Source organism: Streptopelia decaocto, assembly GCF_964273445.1.
Source record: "Streptopelia decaocto genome assembly, chromosome: 4".
Classification (NCBI taxonomy): Eukaryota; Metazoa; Chordata; class Aves; order Columbiformes; family Columbidae; genus Streptopelia; species Streptopelia decaocto.
The window spans coordinates 23467407-23491206 of record NC_138658.1 but is presented as its reverse complement, the minus strand read 5'-3'; the positions used below and the strand labels follow the sequence as shown (position 1 = coordinate 23491206).

At 38.5% G+C, this 23800-nt stretch overlaps 1 protein-coding gene across 6 annotated transcripts in view; it reads left to right on the top strand.

The window, feature by feature from the left end:
* WDFY3 (WD repeat and FYVE domain containing 3) overlaps positions 1-23800 on the top strand; it is a 170269-nt gene that overhangs the window by 74019 nt on the left and 72450 nt on the right. For 4 of the 6 annotated variants that reach the window (XM_082050896.1, XM_082050893.1, XM_082050894.1 and 1 more), the window contains 9 exons: positions 2793-2959; positions 5675-6142; positions 7536-7634; positions 11551-11744; positions 13866-14323; positions 15938-16021; positions 20658-20835; positions 21956-22170; positions 23462-23574. In XM_082050896.1, coding sequence (XP_081907022.1) covers positions 2793-2959; positions 5675-6142; positions 7536-7634; positions 11551-11744; positions 13866-14323; positions 15938-16021; positions 20658-20835; positions 21956-22170; positions 23462-23574 — 1976 coding nt within the window. The remainder of the gene's footprint in view (positions 1-2792; positions 2960-5674; positions 6143-7535; positions 7635-11550; positions 11745-13865; positions 14324-15937; positions 16022-20657; positions 20836-21955; positions 22171-23461; positions 23575-23800) is intronic. The other 2 variants (XM_082050895.1, XM_082050897.1) reach the window with 2 other exon arrangements.

Sequence of the window (23800 nt, the reverse complement as noted above, 5' to 3'; positions counted from 1 at the left end):
TGTTTAATGTGGGTTTTGTTGTTGTTTGGTTGGTGGGGTTTGTTTGTTTTGTTTGTTTGTTTAAATTATGCATCATAAAATATGGTAATAGAAATGTCTGCCCAAGCAAAACTTGGATGTATGATCCATACATGACTTTATTTCTTTCCATGAAAGAAACTTAATTGTTTTCTTTCTCAGTCAGCAAATTAGTGTCTGCTGCATCACTTGCGTAAAATCTATGGTCAGTCTGTGTTGCATTTTTTGGATATTGTAATAAGTTCTAAAGAAGCATGCTTAGTTGTTGCAATAGATACAGGGTTTACAAATCCAAGACAGAAACTGGGAAATGATGTCTTTGAGGGTATACTTTATGGAGTACACTGGAGTCAAAGATGCTTAGAAACAGAGCTTTAATGGCCATTAATGAGAAGTGTTAATGTTGTTATATCCCTCTTTCAAGCCAGTCATTTTGGGTGCTAGGCTGCTAGGTTTTGGCACCCAAATATTTGAACTAAATTTTCTGCTGTATTGTACGGGTTTGGGGTGGGGCTTTTTGCTTGTTTTAAATGGACACTAGACATAGTCATGGCATTTGAAATTCTGAATCATAGGTAAAAATATTCATAAATTGTGTTCTGTGCCTAAAATGCTAAAACACCTGTTAAGGGAGTGTTATTGTTCTTGTACTGTAATTGGTGGTTTTGAGAACTAATTATATTGCTTTGATTGAATGTGTTAGTACATGTGAAAAACTCAGCTCTTTTCCAGAAACTGTCATCCAGAGTTTTGGTGGAATTGGAAGGGAAGTCGCTGTCATTAATTATTTCATTTTCAGGTACAAAAGTGATCCTCTGTAGATCAAGTGTTTTAAACAAACTTTCTCCTAAGTTTACTCATCCTTTAAATCAAAGAACACAGGATTCCTGAGAGAGATGTGGGAAGAATAGAGGTTTGTCTGATGGAAGGAAGACAGCTCAGTCGGAGAGCGTTCAGTTGGCATCAGTAAAGGTTTAAAGCACAGGAATGCATTATCCTTGCTTTGTTTGTGGCTCTAGAAGACTTCCTAAGGTTTGCAGAAATGCCTGGGATAAGGTGTACAGTTATACTTTAAAGTGTGGTGTATTTTTTAGCAATTTGTGTATTGCAGAAGAGGTGGCAGGTGGTTCCAAATCTGACTGCTATTTTGATGGCCATGTCTCTTGTGGTTTCTTAGAACATTTAGTTTATTTGATCTTCAAATCAAACCACAGTTTGTTTCAAAAAGTGATCAGCTTGGACAAGTCTGTGTGTTGGTCAGTGATGGCCAGGGAGAATACAGTACTATTGTTCATGTTTTGGCTCAGACCTACTGACAGAGACGTATTCATCTCTGTAGCACTATTGTGAGAGTGACTGTCACATGGGTGTGTGACATCTGGAGTCTGGGCATCAAGCTGCAAACAAGAAGGGCTGTGGAGCTGGTGGTGCAGAAGGAGGTGTGAAGAAGGTGACTTGGTAAGAAACTGTAGGAGGTCTTGAGGACCAAAGGAACAAGTATGTAATTTCTCCTGTGTGATGTGCAAGGGCAGGGCGTGTGGAGGGATTAGTAGGGTGGTAATAGGTGAGGCAAGTGCTTCTGTAATGGCTTTTTGAAGGAGGTTCAGCCACATGTCTGACTGAGGACGAGATGGAGGACACAGAACGAGATGCTTCTGAAGGCTCACATGGTCACTTGTAATCAAGAATAAATATGTTTGCATTGCATGAGCAAATAGGAGAATGTGGTCCCTGGCTTTCTCCCAGGGTCTATAGGGACTATGGAGTTAGTAAGTAATTAGACATGGTTTAGTTTTTGGTGAAGTAGAAGTGCCTTTACTGTTAGAGAAAAAAAAAATCAGCATTTGTTTTCCTGCTGAGCTCCACAGAGAGATGTATTTCTGTGGATGTAACTGAGGGGTTTATGCTGCTGTCTCCAGCCATTGCTCATTCCCCTCTGCCCTCTCTTGCCCTGTCTCCCCAGCTTTGGGATATATTATCCATGATTACTGGGCAGCAGCTCGCTGGCAGAGCGCCGTGTTTATCAGCGCAGCGAGGGCAGTTTGCTCCTGCTGTCTCCCTTGGCCTTCTCCTGACGCAGCGAAAGTGGGTGAAATGCTTGGAATTTGTAAGCAGTTGATGCGAGTGAGGAAGAATGATTTAAGTTCTTCTGGTTTGGGTTGGGAATCAAGACAGAATGAGGATTTTTCTAGGGTCTGGGCTCAGTTGCTGGGGGCTTGTCTGATGGGATGTTGCTGGCAGGAGACAATGGTTGCAATGGGACCTTATCCTTTCCATCCTCTTGCATTCAAAGTAAGTGGTGTCTCTAGTTCTAATGAAGATACTTCATTGTGTGCATCTACATGTTAGGCTTCTACCAAGGTACTGTTTCGTTAGCATAAAGGATTAATTCTCAAGAAGCCAATGTAATCTAGCAATTTAATTACAGCTTTATTTAATGACAGACCATTTAGGTATTTTCCTGTCCAATAACTTCATGTTTTCAAGAGGACTTTAAAAGTAATTTTCATGTCTGTGCTCCTTTCTAGCAGACTGAATTCAAGGCAAGATTTACGAGGTGAATTTCTATGACAAATAATTATATGCTTTCATAAATCCAGTGATGTTTGAATGACTTAATGGTATGAAATGTGAATGGAGAACATGTAAAATATTGCAGGAACAGGGCAGTAAAAGTGTGGTCTCTAAATTAATAGAGTAAAATGGAAAGAGATATTAAAGCGACTTGCATTGAAATAAACTAGCGCTCATGTGATCTATTGTATTTTCTTTAGATTAGAACAGGCAAAAGAGGCTGAATCTAAGGATGCTTTGAAGGACTTGGTTAATTTGATAACTTCCTTGACAACATATGGTGTCAATGAATTAAAGCCAGCTGGCGTTACCACTGGGGTACCTTTCCTGTTACCTGGATTCGCAGTCCCACAGCCTGCAGGCAAAGGTGAGTGCTTTCTCTGTCCCTCTGTTTGCTTTTTTGTTTTTTTTTTAAGTAAACAACAAAATACAGAGAAGCTGTATACTACACAGACCATTTGCAATTGAGTATAGGTTCTTTTACAAAGATTGCATATCAAATACTTAGTTCTGTTGTTCTCAAAGGTTGTGCTGCTTTGGGGTTGGTACTCAAGAAAGTCTATGGCTTTTGTCTTAAGAGGACTGAAGGCTGGGTCAAAAAAAGCTGGCAGTTTCTATGTGGACTTTTATAGAGATTGTCAGTATGGAGAGATGGACTGATTTGATTTACGGTATTTAAAGCTACTCTTACCTAACTGATGTGGAAGGCTGATGTGCTGGTTTGGTTTTGTGTGTGTGTGTCCAGATTTGCTTTCTGTTAGCTTCTGTCAGCTTAGGCAAGTGTAACTTGTGAGCTGAAGTCTGTTGTTTCATGACCAGTCAGTGTTCGCAGAGTTGTGAAATCTGTGGTGTGCTTGCAACTATGGTCAATTAAGATATGGAGGTAAGGTTTTATAAAAATAAACTTATCTTTTGTATTGTGTGTATAAACTTAAAATTCAGGTAAGTCTTGTATGTAAGTAAGGAGTTTAGAATTTTAGTAGCAACCATGGGGCTAGTTTGCTACTTGGACTTTTAATGGGATTTAGTAATACTTAGGATAGTTGGAAGATTGTTGCAAGAGGATTACTTTAAAGATTTATAGGCTAGTGGATTTACTTTCACCATTTTTCTTGTGTATCTGGATTCCTTAGGCAATTACTTCCTTTCTCTGATACTGATAGTTCATTGTTCAAGGGAATTGTTTTCCCTTTGCACTACATAGAGAAAGAAGGTGCTAGTCACACTCAAAGGTTAATTTCTTCTTGTTCTGATAACAACATACTAATTTTTGCTTAAGTTAATCATATTTTCTGATAGATTAGCATGAAAGATCCATGGCCTATTTAAATCTGTAAAGGAATTATTTTATTTAATTTTCTAGTATTTATCATGACATCTCAGTTATTTTTACATGTTTTTTCATTCTGCTGGCAAGTTGTCTTTTTATGAAGATCATATTAGCTCCATTTCCTTAGTTGCTTCTATTTAAATCCTTTTAGTTCTTGAAGCCTGAAGAGCTGGTTAAGATTTGATTTCTTCAGGGGTCCTTGTAATAATGAAAGATAATTTATTAACCTGCTTGATTGCCTGGAAAAACTGTTGATACTAAATTAGAATATAAGTAGTTGTATCTGTAACTACTGATGTTACTGTCACATTTAATGAGCTCTAAATCCCATTTTCAACATTTTTAATTGTAAAGAAAGCATGCAAAAAATACGCTTTTAGAAACAAGTGAATGTGATTTGTAATGTAACACCAATATTCTTCCAGTATGTGAAATTGTTCCATGTTAATTTTCAAGGAAGTTTCCTTGTGTCTTCTGGAGAAATACTGGCAGGGAAAGCAGTGAGGCTAGACATGAAGATAATTGAATTTACTTCTAAATTGGACAACTTAGTTTATAAAGAATGAAGAGAGGAGCATTCCACAGAGGACACGTAATAAATCAGGATTCTTCATTTATGAAAGGGATTTTAAATTAGGTGGATGGTTTGCTTTTAGTTTGTTTGAAAGTAAGATTTTATTGTTAGAACACCCTAATTGTCTTGTTTAGAATGTGTTTGAAGGTCTCAGTCTTGATTTTTTTTTTTTTTTTTAATATTTTTACCATTAGTTGTTTTGGTGTTGGTGGTTTTTTTTTTATCATGATATTTGTCCACTGTGTCTTGTACTGTTCCTATAAAAGTTTAAAAATTTGACTTTTAGGTATCTTTTTAGTATAATAAGAATGATATCCACCCATAGATAACTCTAGGGGCCACAGGGAACACTCATAAATAAAGAATTTGGCTAATTAAGTCAGATTTTTTTTCGACCTGAAGGTACTAGTAAGAAGAAGCTTGATGGAGCTTTTAAAGCTGTGAGGTCCTGGTGTGCTGATATGACAGCTACCTTAGACTTCATAACTGTTTCCCTTTAATTCCCTAATTGTTAACAGTACTGGGCCCTGCCAAGGCTGTCTTATTCCCAAGCCTGATTCCCAGAGCCAGCCTCGTGCCACCTCCCAATACCAGTTGTTCACACCAGTTCACACTAGTTCATCCAGACTTCAGCCATACATGTTGTCTAACTTTGAACCCAGCTGACGGGGATTTGTTGCTCTGTTGGGCGAGGGTATGCAGAAGGCTGTTTTTTTTTCAATTCAGCCTGCCAAATACTTGCAAAGGACAGAGTTGTGTTCTGTACTATGGAATACAGAATATTTTGCTGTAATGAGTTTTCTTATGGCCTGGGCAGATGATGCACAGGCTTTGTTTTGTCTCTAGAACTGTATCTCGTTGTGAGTTTTAACAATAGGTCATCTTACCTATTTTAAATAAATTATTCTTCATTTAGCTGCTTATGTAAACACTTTATTTCAAAGGTGAAGGTGCCATCTTAGTGAACAGTAGATCACAGGATCTGCAATGTAAGTGATCATGCAGAGGCTTTTTTAAAGAGTTGTAATAAAAATGTTTATTATATGTGACACAGACTGTTCTTTAATTCACACTTATTAAAACACATGGTTCATTATTAGTAAGTGTACTCATTGTTATTACGATTAAGAACTTTCTCTTTCCTTTTTCTTCCCATCTCATTTTGTTTCCCAATATAGGTCACAGTGTGAGGAATATTCAAGCATTTTCAGTCCTCCAGAATGCATTTTTGAGAGCAAAAACCAGCTATCTAGCACAAATCATCCTTGATGCCATAATGAATATTTACATGGCGGACAATGCCAACTACTTTATTTTGGAATCGCAGCACACATTGTCTCAGTTTGCAGAGAAAATTCCTAAACTTCCAGAAGTGCAGACCAAATACTTCGAGATGCTGGAATTTGTTGTATTCAGCTTGAATTACATACCCTGTAAAGAACTGATCAGCGTGAGCATCCTTTTAAAGTCCAGCACTTCTTTTCAGTGTAGCATCATTGCCATGAAGACACTCCTTAAGTTCACCCGTCATGACTACATCTTCAAGGATGTCTTCAGGGAGGTGGGACTTCTGGAGGTGATGGTAAATCTTCTTCATAAATATGCAGCCCTTCTGAAAGATCCCACTCAGGCACTGAATGATCAAGGTAGTGTATGCTCTTCTTTTTTACTAACAGAATTTACTAATTGAATTTACTACTACGTGTCTTTTTTTTTTTTGGCTGGGGATGGTGGAATCTAGCATTTAAGTGGAGGAACAAAAGAGTCTGAACATTTATTTCAAGAGCTGAATTCTGCTGGAGGCTGCTGTGCCATCCTAAAAGCTCACTGGAATTGCCTCTCTCTTTACGTCCTGCAAGCAAGGCAAATTTTAATGAAGGATGCTGTATGAACGCAAAATAGTTTATTTTTTCCTTTTTAATTTTTTTGTGATGTGTTACTTTAATAACTTTTACTTAACATGAAAAGAGCAAGTGAAGGAGCAATACATGGTATCTACACTCTTTATCACAAAGGGCACATGGAGATTTCATTGTGTTTAGCCCCAGCCTTGAGAAATAGGGTGTACACATGAGTTCTTAATAGGAGTACGTATTCAAGCTTGCAGACTTTTTTTGTAAGTTGGCTCTCCATTTTTCTAAGACCATTTAAAATAAATAAATAAATGAGTTATCTCCAGAGTTGAACATCTTGGAGATAGGCTACATAGCTGCTTTGCCTACGAAACCATGTGGAAGTGCGTACACACACAAGCTTTTTTTTTTGTTTTTTTACGTTCTTTATTCAAGCTGCAAGTGAGTGTGTGTATTTTTTTCAGTCGTGGTTGTTGGATGTTTCTCCTGGTTTTGTTGTCTGAAGCTTCATGAGTGAGCTGTAGCCGTTGATTAGAGTTAGAAAGCTCTGTTACCAGCAACTCTGTTGAAAAACATAAATTCTCACATTCTTGTAAATAAATGGGCCAAGCTGCCTTTTGATTAGGGTGCTACCTCGTTGCATATGCCCTTGTATTGTGACTTGCTTTTTAGTAGAGTAATTTAAATTTTTTTAATTTTATTTTTTGAATGTTACTCTGTGTTTAAGATGCCACTTGCAGTGTTAGTTCATCTGTGATACCTGTTGAATCATCAGCACATTTACTGTAATTATGTCATTGTAGTTTGGTGCCTTTGTGTGGAATTTCTCTTTTCAAGTACTGAATACTGAACAGGAACAGATCCTGTTAGTCTTGAACTATGGTATGGTTTTGTGGCTTCAAGAAACAACAGTAGGGAATATGAAACTACACATACAGCTGGAGTGTCAGCCACTGAGCTCACTGTGCTCAAAAGCTTCTGTTTAAGTTCTTGTCTCTATAAATTAACTTTTCAAATGTACCGTAGGACTTGCATGTGTAGACTGAATATTAATTTTCTTTGGAATGTATTTCGTCTGCTTGATTCTTGGGGAAGTGAAGAAGATAAAAGTGTTGGTGGAAAGTATCAAGCATCTTACAAAATAGTGATTTTTACTATAACTTGGGTTTCTGAATTTATTTTTTAGGGGATTCAAAAAACAGTTCATTTGAGGACCAAAAGCAGCTGGCTTTATTGGTTATGGAGACCTTGACAGTACTACTACAAGGATCGAACACAAATGCAGGTAAGTAGAGAGACCACTGGCAAAATACTTACAAAAATGTAACTCAGAAAATAATGCCTGAAAGCAGAGTAGTCTTGACTTCCTGTCTTCAGGCAAGTAGTCAAACACAATGAAATATACTTTTCTCTTGCCAGGTTTTTCCAGAAGAGAGAATAGGCAGCATAAACTAGAGTGCATGAAATAAAGGAGTACAATAGAGTGGGTTGTTGTTTGGCTTTATTTTTTAAACGTGATTTGCTTTGCTATTATTTACCTGAAGGCAACCACTGTACCCCATCACTCCCCAACAATACTACAGTAATTTGTAGTAGGGCTTGTAACACAGGTTGTATATTGAAAAATGCAAGCAAATAATTATACCTGTAGTTTGTTGTTTACAGTGTCATGTCTACTTAAATGTGATTTAAAAGGCTTGCACCTTTAGTGAGAAATGGATTTCCATTTTTAAAGGCATCTTCCCAATCAGTGTGTATAAATAGGGCTCTGTCATGAGTGTCCTTTTCTAAATCAGGCAGTTTTATGTTCTGCTTCATTAGCCAGCAACTAGTGACGTTGAAATAGACAGGATGTCTGTCTCATATCAGTTAAAGCTGTCTTTGAGAGCTTGAGCTAACAGTTTGAGAAAGGGTGATAACTGCTTTTAAAACGGTTTTGTCTGTTCTGTTAGACAAAGAATAAAACAAGAAGGTGGGGGAAACATACACCACCCTGAGGAACCGGGAAGTTTCTGGCCTTGGAGGCCATGAAGCATCCTTATTTCTGCAGGGTTTTTTTCTCAAATCTAACTAGTGTTTTCTCACTTGTGATTTTGCTTTTGTTTTCATTTAAGTAGGAGAAACTGACAAATGCTTAAGAATGAAATCCTGAAAATTGTCCAGCTTGATTGACAGCTCACTTTTTAAACATTAGCTCCTGGACTAATGGCATAAAGCTTGTAACTTGGTGGTTGTTGGTGGTAATTGTTTTCCTGCTCTTGCCTGGGCAGATTTCTTTGTTTAAATTCAGGCCCGGTGTTGGGAAATTTCACTGTTGTGCTTGTTTAAGTTCTGTTGCACTTCAGCTTGTGGTTTCGAACTGCTTTCAGAGAATGGCTTTTGAATTCTGCCCACTGAGCGTTTTTGTCTGTATGCTTGGCTTTGTCCATATTTTGGTAAGTTCTTTATTCCATCAGGAAAGGCTTTATTCACAGCACTCCAGATAAACCCCAGTGGTATATCCTTTGTCAAAACAGACAGGCATTGCAGAGAAGCGGAGGTTACTCCGAGCTGATGTTTCAATTAGTTATGCATTCAGTCTGTCATGATTGCATTTAGACCATTTTGTCAGATTGCTTATGAGAAAGCTGTGGATGATGCTGGCAGAAGCTTTGCTGAAGCTGAGCTGCCCCTCCTTTACCACTTCCCTTTCTCCTGCAAATGGCAAGGAAAAAACATAATCTTTGATTTAGTAGATTAATCTGTTCAATGACAAACCAAGAAGCAGGTGAATTAGACTGAAATAAGGAGGTTTTAGTGAGGAATTAGTGTAGGTTACAGGAGAATTGCATGAGTCAATTACACACTTGCACGTGTATTGCTCAGCGGAATTAGAAACAAATGAGAAAGTAGTGACACAAAAGTACACGCAGGGGCTTCCACATAAGTAGAAATGGGGGGGAGGGGAGAGGTTGGGAGGAGAAACCCAAAACAAAAAAGCCCAGGGTTGTTTGATTTCTAAGGATAAAGGAGAGGAGAGGTAGTGTAAGTATGTGACAACAGCTCTGAAGGACTGGAACTGCCTCATGTTTTCAAAGCAGTGACTCTTGGTTTGCAGGACTGGACTACATGTACCTGTGTGTTTGTCAGGGTCTGCAGTACCCGAGCCTTGCTCCTGTGGGGGCTGGATTATGATCTGACTGTGGTAGCATCCTCCTGACTTAAAACAAATCCTTGGCTGCTGTTAAACAGCTTTCCTGACCTCATCTGGGAAACCTCAAGCAGTCAGCAGTACCTCATTGATACTTCTCAGTACTGAGTTAATCCCTGAATATCCACCAAAGAAATGACAGAGAGTGGTGTAAAACGCATCAAGACTGTGGAATGACACCACAGATGCTGTTTTTAAGGACTCCTGTGGAGTTAATGGGCCTCATTTTGATCAGTAGCTCTCCAAGCTCAGGAGTACAAGAACTGTACGGGAGAAGTGAAACCATTTCTCAAAGAAGTTGTGGTTGCTGTCTATGCAGCATGACTGGGATGCAAGCCCAGTTGTACTGTGTCCAGTGGCCAGCAGAGGTTTCAGGTCATCACAGAGAGGCACAAATAGCTGTAATGCAGCCTTGCAGTGCTTCAGCTCACACTCAAAGCGTGGTTCATAGAATTATAGAATTTTCTAGGTTGGAAAAGACCTTCGAGATCATCAAATCTAACCATTAACCTCACATGGCCAAGTCCACCACTAAACCATGTCCCCAAGCACCACAACTACACTTCTCTTAAACACCTCCAGGGACAGTGACTAAATCACCTCCCCGGGCAGCCTCTTCCAGTGCTTGATAACCCTTTCAGTGCAGAATTTTTCCCTAATATCCAATCTAAACCTCCCCTGGTGCAACTTGAGGCCGTTTCCTCCTGCCAAAATTAAAAGAAGGGTTCCCACTGCATTTGTGAGGCTTCAGAAAAGTTTCTCATTTTAAACCAGTATCTCTGATAAGATTTCCTGAATATTGCATAATTGATAACCAAATTTCAGACAAATTTGGGTGTCCAGACCTAGACAAGTTCACTGGATAGTCAAGAATCCAGACTGAGAGCAGAAGTAGTACATAAAATGTTACCTCAGCCTCTCAGAAAACAAGAGACCTGATCACTGAGGAGAGGTGCTTTGCCTGTAAAGGGGCGTGACCAGCTTCACTGTCTCAGGGTTTGAGGCCTCTCCTTCTGCCTTGTCCAAGTTCTTATCTCATCCAAAGAATGTCAGAGAAAGTAGGAGGCAGGAAATCAGGCAGTGGGACTGAAGTTTGTATATGCACATTAGGGGGAATAACTGTTGTCCTGACTAGCTTGTTAACCCTGAATTTGGTTGTTTAGACAGCTCTTTTAGTTCCTGGTTATAAGGAGAATGATCCCTTTTGATGGCAGTACTACAGCGCTGGTTCATTTCCTTACTCTGTTTTCACCTTCAGTAGTTAATATAGGGCAGTACTGTAGGTGCTGACACTGTACTGAAGACAGTATGTTCTGTAATATATTCTAGTTTGGTTTTGATGGTATCTCCAGACTCAATTTTCAATTAATTTTCACTTAATATCACACCTGTGTTTTTCTGAGTATCCAGTAAGCTTGGGAACCATTATTTGACTTAAGCTTTATCTCTACAGAGATAGGTCTTGCCACAAGAAAACTTGTGCAGAATCATACGAATCTTGTGGGTGGACCAAATCACTTCTCAAACACTGCTCCTAGTTGGCTCATGTTGTCCAGAAGCAGCCTAGTTATATTTTTGTCAATGAACTAAATGTAACATAAGCATTGTCCTTAACTAAAACAGGATATAGTCTTCACTAAAGGTAGAGGTATTGCTCTATTTTTGTTGTTGTTTCATTCTGTGACTCTTTGCTCTCTAGCATGTAAAGAATATCTATTGTTGGAGTACCAGAATTATTGGGCAAATTCATGGAACTGACGTGCATCCTTGTACTCAAAACCTTTAGTGAAAAATATTGTCAGAAATTAAAGTTCTATTTTTATTTGTGGTGAGAGAGGACAAATAGTCCCAAATAAGTCATTAAACATCCATAGGGCTAAAACCCTTCCAATTCAATCTGTAGAAGTGAAAATTAACACCTTTCGTATTTTGTTGTTGTCATTATTTACTACTGATTGTATTTTTCATACTCCTCGTGCTCTTATCCCCCCCACCTCCTCTTTCTGAGTAGGTATTTTCAGGGAGTTTGGTGGTGCAAGGTGTGTGCACAACATCGTGAAGTATCCCCAGTGCCGCCAGCATGCCCTGATGATCATCCAGCAGCTGGTGTTGTCGCCCAGTGGAGAAGACGACATGGGCACCTTGTTGGGACTGATGCACTCAGCGCCGCCTACGGAACTGCAGCTGAAAACAGACATTTTAAGGGTAAGTGCTCAGCAGTCTTGCTCCTATGCCACTTTTTTGAAAAAGAAAATGCTGAGAAGGGGATTGGATGGATGGTATTTAGCTACTGAATGTAGGTTGTCTCTGTAGTTTAAATGTGTACATTCGATGCGTGGTTTTTATTTTCATCCTTCCATCCATGGCAGGTTTCAGAATCAGAGCTGAAGGCTAGTGAGTGAGTATGTGTTTTTAGCATCATCACTCGTAATCAGCCTTAGTGGATAGGAAATGAGGTTCCACAGTTATGTTGATCTTCCCTGGCATGGAGTATTATTCAGTTAAAAACAATGAGAATACATGGGGAGAAAAAAAGCAAGCATTTAACACAAGTTTATTTTTAGTGCTGGCTTGCATGTTTTGTTTTTTGGGTTTTTTTGTTATTGTTGTAGACCTACTTTATTTTACTGATTTGTTTGTTATAAATGTTGAATTAGTTAATATAAATTGAAATCATAGTGATCATAGTAGAAGATAAAGACAAAGAACTTGCTTGCTTAAGCAATAGTGAAAAGACAGAAAAGCAAGGTGGTGAGTGGAGGAAGAGAGAAGACTCTCATCTGTTCTCTATCATGTTAGGTTTTTTGGCTGCTAATCTAGACCCACAATTTCTTCTCAGAATAGCTAATGTTCTTTTTCTTAATTGGCATAATACTGTTATTTTAGGGTAGAAAAGCTGAAGCAAGTAGTAATAGGTAAATGAGCATTACTGGAGGGAACTCTGAGATGTCTAGGTTCATCTCTGTTGAAAGGAGCTGTAATATTTCTCTTGCAGATGAGCAGCATCATATTATTCCAAAACACAGAAAGGAAAGCAAGTAATAAAATTATTAATTTGACATATTTTGTCTATCAGGGTCTCTAGTAGTTTTTGAAAATATTCATCCATGATACTTAAGGGGAGAGAAAGGATATTGCCGTCCCCCAATGGATTTAACATCCAAAGTCAGGGTCTCTGTCCTCATCATCTGACCGGTTGTATTTGTCTTCAATTGATGCTCTTTTCAGAAGCTTTAGTTATGGAACTGACAGCCCAGAACGATGCAGTGGTGTGTCTCTTACCGTTTATCCAGGTTTGCTTTCAAAGGAATGACAGTTTTAACTATTTCATTATCCAGCTTCTGAGTGCTTTTTAAAAAAAAAAATATTATTCTGGACGAGTAAGCTCTTGGTCATTAAAGATGCCTTTCCAACCTCCCCAGCCTATTTTTCTGTATCAATAAGATTTTTCTTTTGTTTGTGATGGTTTTCTTGTGTATTCCATATTCATATGTGGGTCCAACTTCCCATGACAAACAGGGTTTTTTGTTTGTTTTTCGTTGTGTGGGCTTCTTCACCCCCTGATTTCACAGATACATGAGTAGTATTCGCTAGTGCCTATATTTTTGTTGTTTCCACTGCTTATACTGTGGCTTTGTATTTGTTCAGCAGTAAGATTTCATGCATATTTGTTTCTCAGGTGTATTTTTGAACAACAGCTCTTAAAATGAAGTTTCATTCAATTCAGGCATTTATGGATTTTATTATAAAGGAAGGCTAAAATTAAGTGGGTTTTTTATCTAATTCTCTGCTGCTGTCATCTTTGAGTACTGTTGTGGCTTCATAGCTGCCAGGTGCTTATTTATTGTAGATTTCTGAGGAACCTATGTTAGGATACTCCAAGGTTTTTAGTATTTTGATTTTTCATTGCTACAGGCAGTTGTTTGCCCATTCTTGTTTAAAGTTGTTTGTGAAGTATGATGGCAGTGTAGATTCTTTTCTAATAGCTGTATTTTCTGCCTTATCACCAGGGGAATTACCTGGGGATTTGGGATTTCATTCTAGGCTTGATCAAGCCTTTTCTGTTGTTAGGTTCATTTATCTCCCTAATTTCTTATTTCTGAATCAGAGATAATAACTTACTTTTTTCCTTACTCTTTCTATTTTGTAAGCTTTTGAGGGTGGGGACTCTTGTAGTACAAAGCTGATCTTCGGAGACTTCAGGCATTACCAAATTCTAACAAATGACATCAGGATTTTGCCAGCAAAAGTTGTTTGTAGTGCTACTGCACGTTTAAAAAAAAAAAAAATTAATTCTTTGTATTGATGGTTTGTTTTTTTCCATAGGCCCTACTCTCGGTGCTGAGAGAGAGTCACCGCACAAGAACCGTTTTTAGAAAAGTCGGTGGATTTGTGTACGTCACATCTTTGCTTGTTGCTATGGAAAGATCTTTGTGCTCTCCGCCTAAGAATGGCTGGGAGAAAGTAAACCAGAATCAAGTGTTTGAACTGCTCCACACTGTGTTCTGCACATTGACTGCAGCCATGCGCTATGAGCCGGCCAACTCTCATTTCTTCAAAACAGAGATCCAGTATGAAAAACTGGCAGATGCTGTTCGATTACTTGGCTGCTTCTCAGACTCGAGAAAAATAAGTCCCTTGAATGTTTTCCCTTCAAATACACAACTATTTCAAAGACTTTTGGAGGATGACCTAATATCCCTGGATTCTGTGTCACCTACCCTAAGACACTGCAGCAAACTCTTTATTTACCTCTACAAGGTAGCAACAGATTCTTTTGACAGGTATGAACTTTGCTTCTTTTCTTTTTCTTTTTCCCCAACCCCACTCCCACCCAGTGTTCCATAAAATATTTTTCTTCAAATACGTTAATTGCAAGCTTTTGTAGTTCCATTTTATTCTGTGTCTTTGTTCCTTCACTCCAGTGGAATAAGGTGTCAACCTCTGACCAAAAGTTGACTTAGCTTGCTGTTGTTCTCCAGGATATGCAGCAGTTCTCGCTGTTGAAGGGTTTTGTCATGTCAGCAATTAGAATAGAGATGTCAGTTTACGGTTATATTTGATGTGTTGAAACAATGTCTTGTTTGGTAGGCATCATCATACAGAACTATGAGATTTTTATGCTTTTATTAAGTCAAATGAAAAATTGGTTTTTGAATGTCACACCTTAACTTCATGTTGCCTCTGATACTGGACTTTAAGTCATTAGATAGTATCATGGCAAATTTATTTCATTTTAGGAGACGCTCCTAAACAACTAGAATTTAAATTTTACTTGATACTTTAAATGAACAGCAATATTTGTCTTGAAGTTGGTTCACAACAACAACAAAACTTACTGAAGTATGTGTTGAAGACTGGCATGTCTGAAAGTAGTTCTCACCCATAATTTTAATGTACAAAAAAGTAAAACACAAACCTGAGCTTTGTATCTGGGACTTTGGAGCTGCTGCACCCCAGGTATTTAATGCATGCAGCCCTATTTTTCTAAGATGAGCCACCTAGAGATAGTCAAACACAGGGTCTGATTTTCCACGTGTTGGTGTGGCTGTGGATGTTGAGATTTTAATAGAGCTGTGGGTTGGTCAGGCTTTCTTAAACCACATGACTAGTAAAATATAAACTTCATGGTTTTGTTAATGAAGTTTTTTTTATCCTCCAAAGCAGCAAATCTTAATGCTTTTCTCTTGTGTACCTGTTGGGGTTTTTTAAACAACCAACCCAAGCAAAAAAAAAAAACAAACAAAAAACTAACTAAACAAACAAAACCACACCAAAGCCAAGTACAGAAGTCAGTTTAAAATATTATCAAAACATTCAGACAGGGTGAGGAAAGTGTATATTGAGAATGTGTTGCACATACTGTTGAAATTACAGCACTGACTAACTGTGGAGTATGAGGAATTAGTGGGGTAAGTAAATCCCATGGTGGTGTTGCAGAAGCTAACTCATTAAGTTCATTTTTTTGCTGTCATCTTCAGTGACTGCATTTTCCATTTTTTTCTTAAATCTTCTGATCATCGTTCTTTGTAAAACTTACATTGATTTTATTTCTTACCCATGTTGGTTATACTTGATTTGCTCAGGCTTTATTTTTTCTACTCAGCTTCTGCTGTTTAACATTAAAAGATGTTTTATTTTGCTAGAGCGGTCAGTTCAATAAACCTCTGGGGAGTGAGGAAAGAACGCTGCAGAGTTACGCTGTAAAACAAGCAGACACTTTGCATGTCAATGTGTTTACCTGATGCATGTTGTTCAGTGGTGTCCTTTTGTCGTCCACGTTTTTTCTGAAGAATGGATCCTAGTAATGATTTTATTGGTGGTTTTGTAAAACTAACATGCTTATGGCCTCTGGTTTCTTCTCTAATCTCTCAGTCCTACCTCTGTTTTGTCTGTAGTCGTGCAGAACAGATCCCTCCTTGCCTGACAAATGAGACTTCTCTCCCCTCTCCCTGGGGTACGCCAGCTTTGTCCAGGAAAAGGTACCGACCCTTTTAAGAGCAGTTGTTCTTGCTTCTGATATCTCTCTTACTGTTATGTTTCTTAGTTCTTGGTTGGCTGTGTTTTCTAGTTTTAGTTTTTGTTTATTTGTTTGTTTTCTTAAGTTGCTATTTTTTTTTGGAGGTGTGCATTTTCACATGTGTTTTTGCTGGATAAAATAAATGTAGAGGTATGTTTCATAGTGAGCCTTAGGTACTGATGCTAATGTATGAGATTAGAGGTGTCTCCACATTCCTGAAGCACTTAAATTCACGATTAAAAACAAATAAGGTCTAGTATAATATAAGAAATGAACAAAGATACAAATGATACTGTCAGGAGCAGTTCAAAGAAGTTCAGGCTGTGCTAGCAGATCAGTTATTGCAGCAGGATTTCTTTTTTTTCTTGACTAATTTTTGAAGAAAAGATACTTGTAGTCAGAGGTTGATGGCTTGTTAAGGTGCTCCTTTGTTAGTAATTTCACAGAACAAAACTTTGAAGAATGAACCTGTCAGTCCTTGATTACGAAATGTTACAAAGGCATGCTAAATTAAAAGGTTTGGAAAGTAAGCACAAATGACACAATTCAGAAAACCTAGCACTGGTTTCCCAGCCCAAGCTACCCTCTTTTCTAGTGCATCTTAGTGTCTGGTAGATTTTTTAAGAAAAACACCCAAAGTTTACTGATTCAATAATAGTGTGACTTCCAAGCCTGTGCAAATAAGGAAAAGGAGATTTTCTTTTTTTTTTTTTTTTCCCAAAGCCTTTAGGAACAGGGACAGACATTCATTATCTGAAGATGCAGGTTAGGCAAAGATTTGCTCATTAAAAAAAAAGAAAGATGACATTTGAAAGACTCGGGTTATCTGAGGTGCAGGTGCCATGTATGCAAAATACATGGATTCTTGCGTGGTGTTGAGCTTAAAATATGCCATCAACTTTTATGTTTAGAACATAAAATATTTTCCAAAGAGAAGCAACCAAAGCACTTTGAAAGGATTTTTTTTTTTGTACTTGAGCAGCTTAGTAAATAAAAGCCATTTTCTCTCCTGATTACAGGGCATGATGAATAAAAGAGTCCCAGATAGATACTTGAGACAGCCTGTTAATTAATTAAAAAAAAAAAAAACTATTCACACACACACATATATATATATATATATATATATATATATATATATATATATATATGTTAGGCTTCCTATATTTGTTTTCTGCAGTAGTGAAAATACAAGCAGTTAGTTGAAAACTGCATGGTAGAAGGCAACATAAATATTAGATATTTTAAAAAGTCAGTATCCCTGTGGGGAGCTTTGGGCAATTCAGCACCAGTATAGTAATGCGGGTACTTGCTCTGAGGTAAAGGAGTGCGTTTGACATGGATCTTCACGACGAAAAAAGGTCTTTGGGTGCTAACAAGTTGTGGAAGATTCAAAGTAAAAGTGGACAAAAAGAGTGATTGTGCTGGCCTCTGTGACTATTCAGATCCTTTCTGTAAAAACATGTTTTCAAGTAAAAAAAGATAGACAGGGCTAGGCTTTTCCAAAAGTCTGTTTGAGCAGCTGTCTGCTGTCTCGTGGTTGTTCAGTATTGTGTTTGTCCTTAGTGAATTCAGTGCCAGTATGTGGGATCTTCCTCCTTTCAAAAATAAGAAACTTGGGTTTTGTAGTCCAATATTATTTTACTGTTTTCTTTTTTTTCTCTACTTAAATGTCAGGTTTGGTCAGATTCAGCCAGATTCTATTGAAGCTGACTCTTCTGAGAGCAGTGTTTGCTCTTATCATTGCCTGTCTCCTTTACTTTGCTTCCCTGGGTTCTCCCTTGTTGCTGGGACTTGGTTTTCTGCCTTTTGACTCCAACGACAGGGGCCTGAGGGAGAGCCCTCAGTTATTTGGCTAAAACAACAAGTGGACACTGCACACAAACATTTCCTATAAACAAAAATAGTACAGTTCTGGTTTTGATGCACACAGTCCAGAGCAGTTCAGGATAAATCAAGATGTGAATTGCTTTTACAAAGTTTGGATGGTGATAACTCTCAGGGAATGATACACAGAGGGTTTATTTTCAGTAAGTTTTACTTTTTTCCAGACGAAACTGATGATGTAATAAACATCAACACTTGGACTTAATAACATAATTTGAGTTTAAATTTATTTTTTGTTAAATTAGATGGATCTGTGTGTCGTCTTCCATGAAGTGCTTTTTTCCATTGTTTGTTTCTTCATTTCTTCTCCCTTAGTGGGATCACATAAAGAATATATAAGGACAGATAAATTAATTCATTGCAGTTTCTGCACTGACCCATAGACCTATAACCTTGGGCAGGATTTTGTTGCATCTATTTTCTTTTCCCTGCTTACAGAAATCATTTTTGAACTATGTTTTGTTGTTGTCGTTGCTTTGATACAAGTACTCCTCATACGAAAATATTAATAGATAAGGTATTTTAAAGTTATGTGTAACACTCTCAATAATATTTGGTTTAAGGACATAACTTTTACGTAGATTGCTAAAAGAAAAGCAAATTGCCCAGTCTTGACTGTATCCCCTTTGCAGTTTGTTGTATGTAATGTTGAAGTCCAGGCTGTTTGAGGCCAGAATCATGTGCTTGTTTGTGAATCGTGCTGAGCAGTGATTCAGGTTTTTATTAGGCTCTCCCTCTACTACTTCATTACAGCTTCATGGTTCATGTAACAAGGTGAATGTCATAGTGCACATCAGGATGCTTAGAAGGAAAATTTGTGCTTAAAAGTGGACTGAAGCTTGTTCTTCAAGAATGCCTTGGGGAGTGGAGTTTCACTTGACTGGAAAGGATTGTTAAATACAAATGGATGTTGAGGTTTTAAACTATAAAACTTCTGTTGAGATGCTCAAGGTGGCATTGGAAAAAGGTAGCGGTTTTCTTCAGATGAAGAGCACTGCTGGTAGGATGCATTAGAAAAAATTGCCTGAGAAAAGGGCTGAGATGACGTCTCTCTATGATTGTATTACCAGTTGTTTTACTGTTCTTAATTCCATTAATCTTAAAAGAGACAGCTAAGCCTTGCTTTACCTGCCAGATGTTTCAATCATTGAGTCTCCTAGAGGCGTTCAAGAAATTGATGGTTAGAGAGTTTGTAAAAACACTAGAAAAAATTATTTTGGCAGAGTTTTTTCTTATTGGTTGGTGACAACAGAATTGCTGTACTATTTCACGTTTGCTGTAAGTATTAGCTGAATGAGCTAAGCATCAGTAATTTCATCTTTCTTCAAAAACTCTCTTTAAAAAATGTTCTTGGATTGTTCTGCGCACCAAGTGGTTAATCTGACATGAACCTTTTCAGGAGAAATGCTTTTATCGAACCACCCTTTGTCCAACCCATTTTCCAGCCAGCACAAGAAGATTGTGCTGTACTTGTGAGTGTCCTGTCTTAGGCTGAATAATCCAGCGCCCTCAGCCTTCCCTCACATGTTTCTTGTTGGGGTGGGTGTGTGTGTATTCAAGATGCAACCTTCAAAGTGTTCAGGACAAAATTACACTTGCAGCCTTCCTCATCTCCCATCTATGTCCTGGTTTTCCCAGGACAAAAGATTTTCTCATGGGTGAGGCACAGTGAATCTCAGAGTGTTATTTCTGTTAGGGCTATAGGTAAATTTCCATGACTGGGAACAGGAGAGAGGAAGTGCCGCTTTTGACTGGTTTGATAGGGTAAGACCCGTTTTTAGCTGCATTCACTTCTTGTAAAACGGCAGGCAACACTTGATCTTGGAGAAAATTGTTACATAGAGTTTGTTTGTTTGTTTTCTTAAGACTAAGCATATATGATAGACTGTGAGAATGTGTATATATTTTTTAAATTTATTTTTTCTGTTGTTAGCATGAGCCTTTCAAGCTATCTTTGCTTCTAAAGTACCATGTTCAAAGTGTATGTTCAGTAAGCTACGCGTGCTGTTTGTGTGTTGAATCTCCTGTTGAAAGAACGATAGCTTCAAGCTGATACCTCTAGGAGTTTCAATGAGAAACATGTCTATAGCTTTCAGCACAAGTGGTTGCTTCTAACTCAGTGTGTCAAAGCCTCTTTTCCATGGGTGAGACTAAAGCAGCTTAATGTAAAACTAAATCGCTGCAGCAGTCATAGAAAGATTGAGAGCAACCAGGCTGGTGGCACAAGTGTACACCAAGACCGACTTTCTTTTCCTGTAAGCTAATTAGGGGATTGCTGAGAGTTTTGTGATAGCACATTTTATATTCAGTTGTTAATGAACAGCAGAAGGGGAGAAAAATGTTCAAATCTGAATTTGTCACCGAGAACGGGGCAGCGGCAGCTTGCGTGCTGCTGTCACTGTGTGCTGCCACCACAACTGGAATGAAAAGAGGGAGGTGATAAAGGCAGCCTTTAAGTTATTCATACTGCATAGCGCCTGGGGGAAAGATTACTGAGTTCAAGCATAGTCGAGAAATTGCGACCCTTCCACATTGTCTTTGGGGAAACGTATCCAACAGGTTTGAGAAGAAGCAAGCGCTCAATTTGTCTAATTGGGGGAAGAGAAAGAGGAGCATAATGTCGTAGGCCAGTTCAAATTTACAGCTATTTGAAAAATGCAAAGCTCATGATAGATGGGTGTTGTAACGGTGGGTTGTTTTCTGTCCTGCAGGCACGCATATCATTCTGTTTCAACACCTCCTGTTTGCCCTCAGAAAAACATAGCTGATGCGAAACTCCAAGCAGGACCTACATCTGTACAAAGCTCTGATGTGGTCATTATCCACCCTGGCGCTATGCTTGCGATGCTGGATCTTCTGTCCTCTGTTGGATCAGCTACACACCCAGAGGTAGGCAAAAAAATCTGTCTTAAGCTTTGAGAATGACTGAGAAAAAAGATGGCTATGGGAAATAAGAAAACTGATTCTGTCCTCTTTTTTCATGCTGAGGAGCCAATACATTTCACAGACTAACCACATTGACACGTTGACTGGTGATGGAGGTCTGATAGAAATTGTTTTATTTTGTAGGCTTTGGGTTTTTTTGCCTCTTTCGAGCTCCTGGCAACAACGTAAATTTAAAGAAATGTAAACATCTGAAATGGCTATCAGATAAGTTTCCAAATGTTGTGGTAAATTCTTGTTTTCCCTGATGTGTCAGATGTTAACCTGTAGTACAGTGAGGACACAGGACTGGATGTTATCCTTGGTGTATGTGTGCTGTTTGCAATAACTGGAGTATGTTCTGGTTCCAGAATTGTTCTGCCTGCTTTGTATAATTCCCAAACCAAAACCTCTACTGCAGGCTTGTATATAAAGCATTTGTTAGACATTTTTTGAAGTTGCTTGTGTATTTATTTTTTTTTGTTTGAGATGTCTTCACTGAAGAACACTGTTTGTTGTTCATGGGGGTTTTTTGTTTGTTTTTTGAAAAGTTCCAAAAGCTTACAAGAATTAGACTTGATTCTTCTTCCTTGTCCTCTACTAGTGATGAGTGTGGCGACTTTCTGTCTTCAGGGCATTAATTTGACAGTTATGTTGCATATATATCCTAAATCTTTTAGAGTTGATGATGTTAGGAATAACTTAGCAATCACAAAAATAGTAATTCTTAGTACACTCTAAGCATGTAGAACTTATAAACTGACTCCTGGTTAAAAGGCGAGGTAAGTTTAACCATCTCTACATGAGTTGTTTTTCTTTACAGTGGCTGTGGTAATCCTTCGTATAACTTATCATTCTTTTTCATAAAGAAATGGAGGTGTCTTTTCACACACACATGCACACACTCCCCCCAACACACACATGCACATATATTTAAGTATAGGATGTTCATATGTTTAAGTATAGGACGTTTTGTCTGTTTATTGCTAATGGTAGTTTCTCTTTCATTATTGAGCACAAGGGCTTTCTCGTATTTGCCATCTCAGTTTGTCTCTTCTCAAGTTGCCTGCCGCTCTTTCTTTTCCAGCATGCACTGGATCTCCAGCTGGCGGTGGCCAATATCCTGCAATCTCTGGTGCATACAGAGAGAAACCAGCAAGTCATGTGCGAAGCCGGGCTCCACGCACGACTTCTGCAGAGATGTAGCACTGCTCTGGCTGATGAGGACCACTCGCTACACCCGCCGCTCCAGAGGATGTTCGAAAGGCTGGCCTCCCAGGCACTGCAGCCCATGGTGTTAAGGTCAGACAGACAGCATTGAAGTCTGGTTGAGATGAGCCTTGGTGCCTGCGCTGTCGCTGGCCGTAAATGGCTTGGATTGGTAGAGAGCAATAAGTGACCTGGTAGTAGTGATCACACAGGATTCTGTTTTATTTCTCATTAAATAGGCTGTCTTGCTTCTGTTCATCAGCATGTAACCCTGGAGATGCTGGGAATTGGGGGGCAGGGGAGGAGGAAGTAGCATGGAGGGGGAAAATGTATTTGGTGTTCCTTTGTAGATTGTGCTGAAGCGGAGTGCTTGCTTCCTTCCTGCAAATCTTGAGAGACTACCAAAAATGCCCTTCCTGGCTAGGTCCTCAGAAAGAGGAAACACGATGGTTTCAGAAGCAACACTGCCATAGAAGAGGATGGATTCCTTGATGTTTCTATGCAATTTCAAATACCTCAGATTGGAAAAGGTTCATGCCAGCAGTTTTATTTAGAGCTTTAGTTTGTGTGAAGGAAATGCAGGAATGCGATAGGCATCTGGAAAAATCTGGGGATGCATAGCTTTAAAAAGCTGATCCTTCTGCATGTTAACGCAAGTGGGTTTGTACATCTTGCACTAGAAGACCAAGCTTGAAATATTTATGGGGGTCTTTAGAATGATTTGTTAAATAGCCACACAAATGTATGATGCTTTGGATTACTTGCTAGATTCTGAGACCTTCTTGCGACCTTTCAATATAAAAAGAAGGCTTGTAAGAGCAACAGAGAAATTTATTCCTGGGGCCTGTAGTGGCAGGACAAAGGGCAAGGCTTTTAAACTGAAAGAGGGTAGATTTAGATTGGACATAATGAAGACAACTTTTTACAGTGAGGGTGGTGAGATACTGGAAGAGGTTGCTTAGAAAAGCTGTGGATGCCCCAGCCCTGGAGGTGTTTGAGGTCAGACTGGACAAGATTTTGAGCAACGTGCTGTAGTGAAAGATGTCCCAGCCCATGACAGAGGGGTTGGATTAGATGGTCTTCAGAGGTCAAGCTTCCCTAAGCATAGATACTCATAGCCTGTAGATAGAGATACTATAGTTTTCTATAGATAGAGATGTTGAAATAATATGAACTTTCCGAGGGCACGTGTTCAAAACTTAAACAGTTTCACATGAATCAAATGTGTTTCTTGTAATTACGCATTATTGTATTTATTTTCTTAGCTAGAATTTATATTTATTACAAGTAATTACTGTCTTTTTAAAAAGCTATATTAGATTTGGAGCAGTTCTAGGCAAATAAATAGACAAAATGATTTGTAAGTTTTTGTTCTCTTTCTTAGGGAATTTTTACGCTTGGGAAATCCTTTGAACTGCGGAGCTTGGGACAAAAAGCTGTTGAAACAGTACCGAGTGCACAAACCCAGCTCACTGAGTTTTGAACCGGAAATGAGAAGTAGGTGCTGAAATGCTAGAAACTTGCATAAGGAATGGTACACTGACATCCCCTGGTTGCATACTTATGTAAAATTTGTAGATAAGAATCCAGAGAAACCTAAGTTTGCACCTGCTTTGTGTGAACGTGAAATCATCAGGACAGTTTGACTGGAAAAAAGTTGTAAAGGCAGAGGGAATGTAGTACTCGTATTTAATATATATCCAGTGAGGTAATTATACTTTTT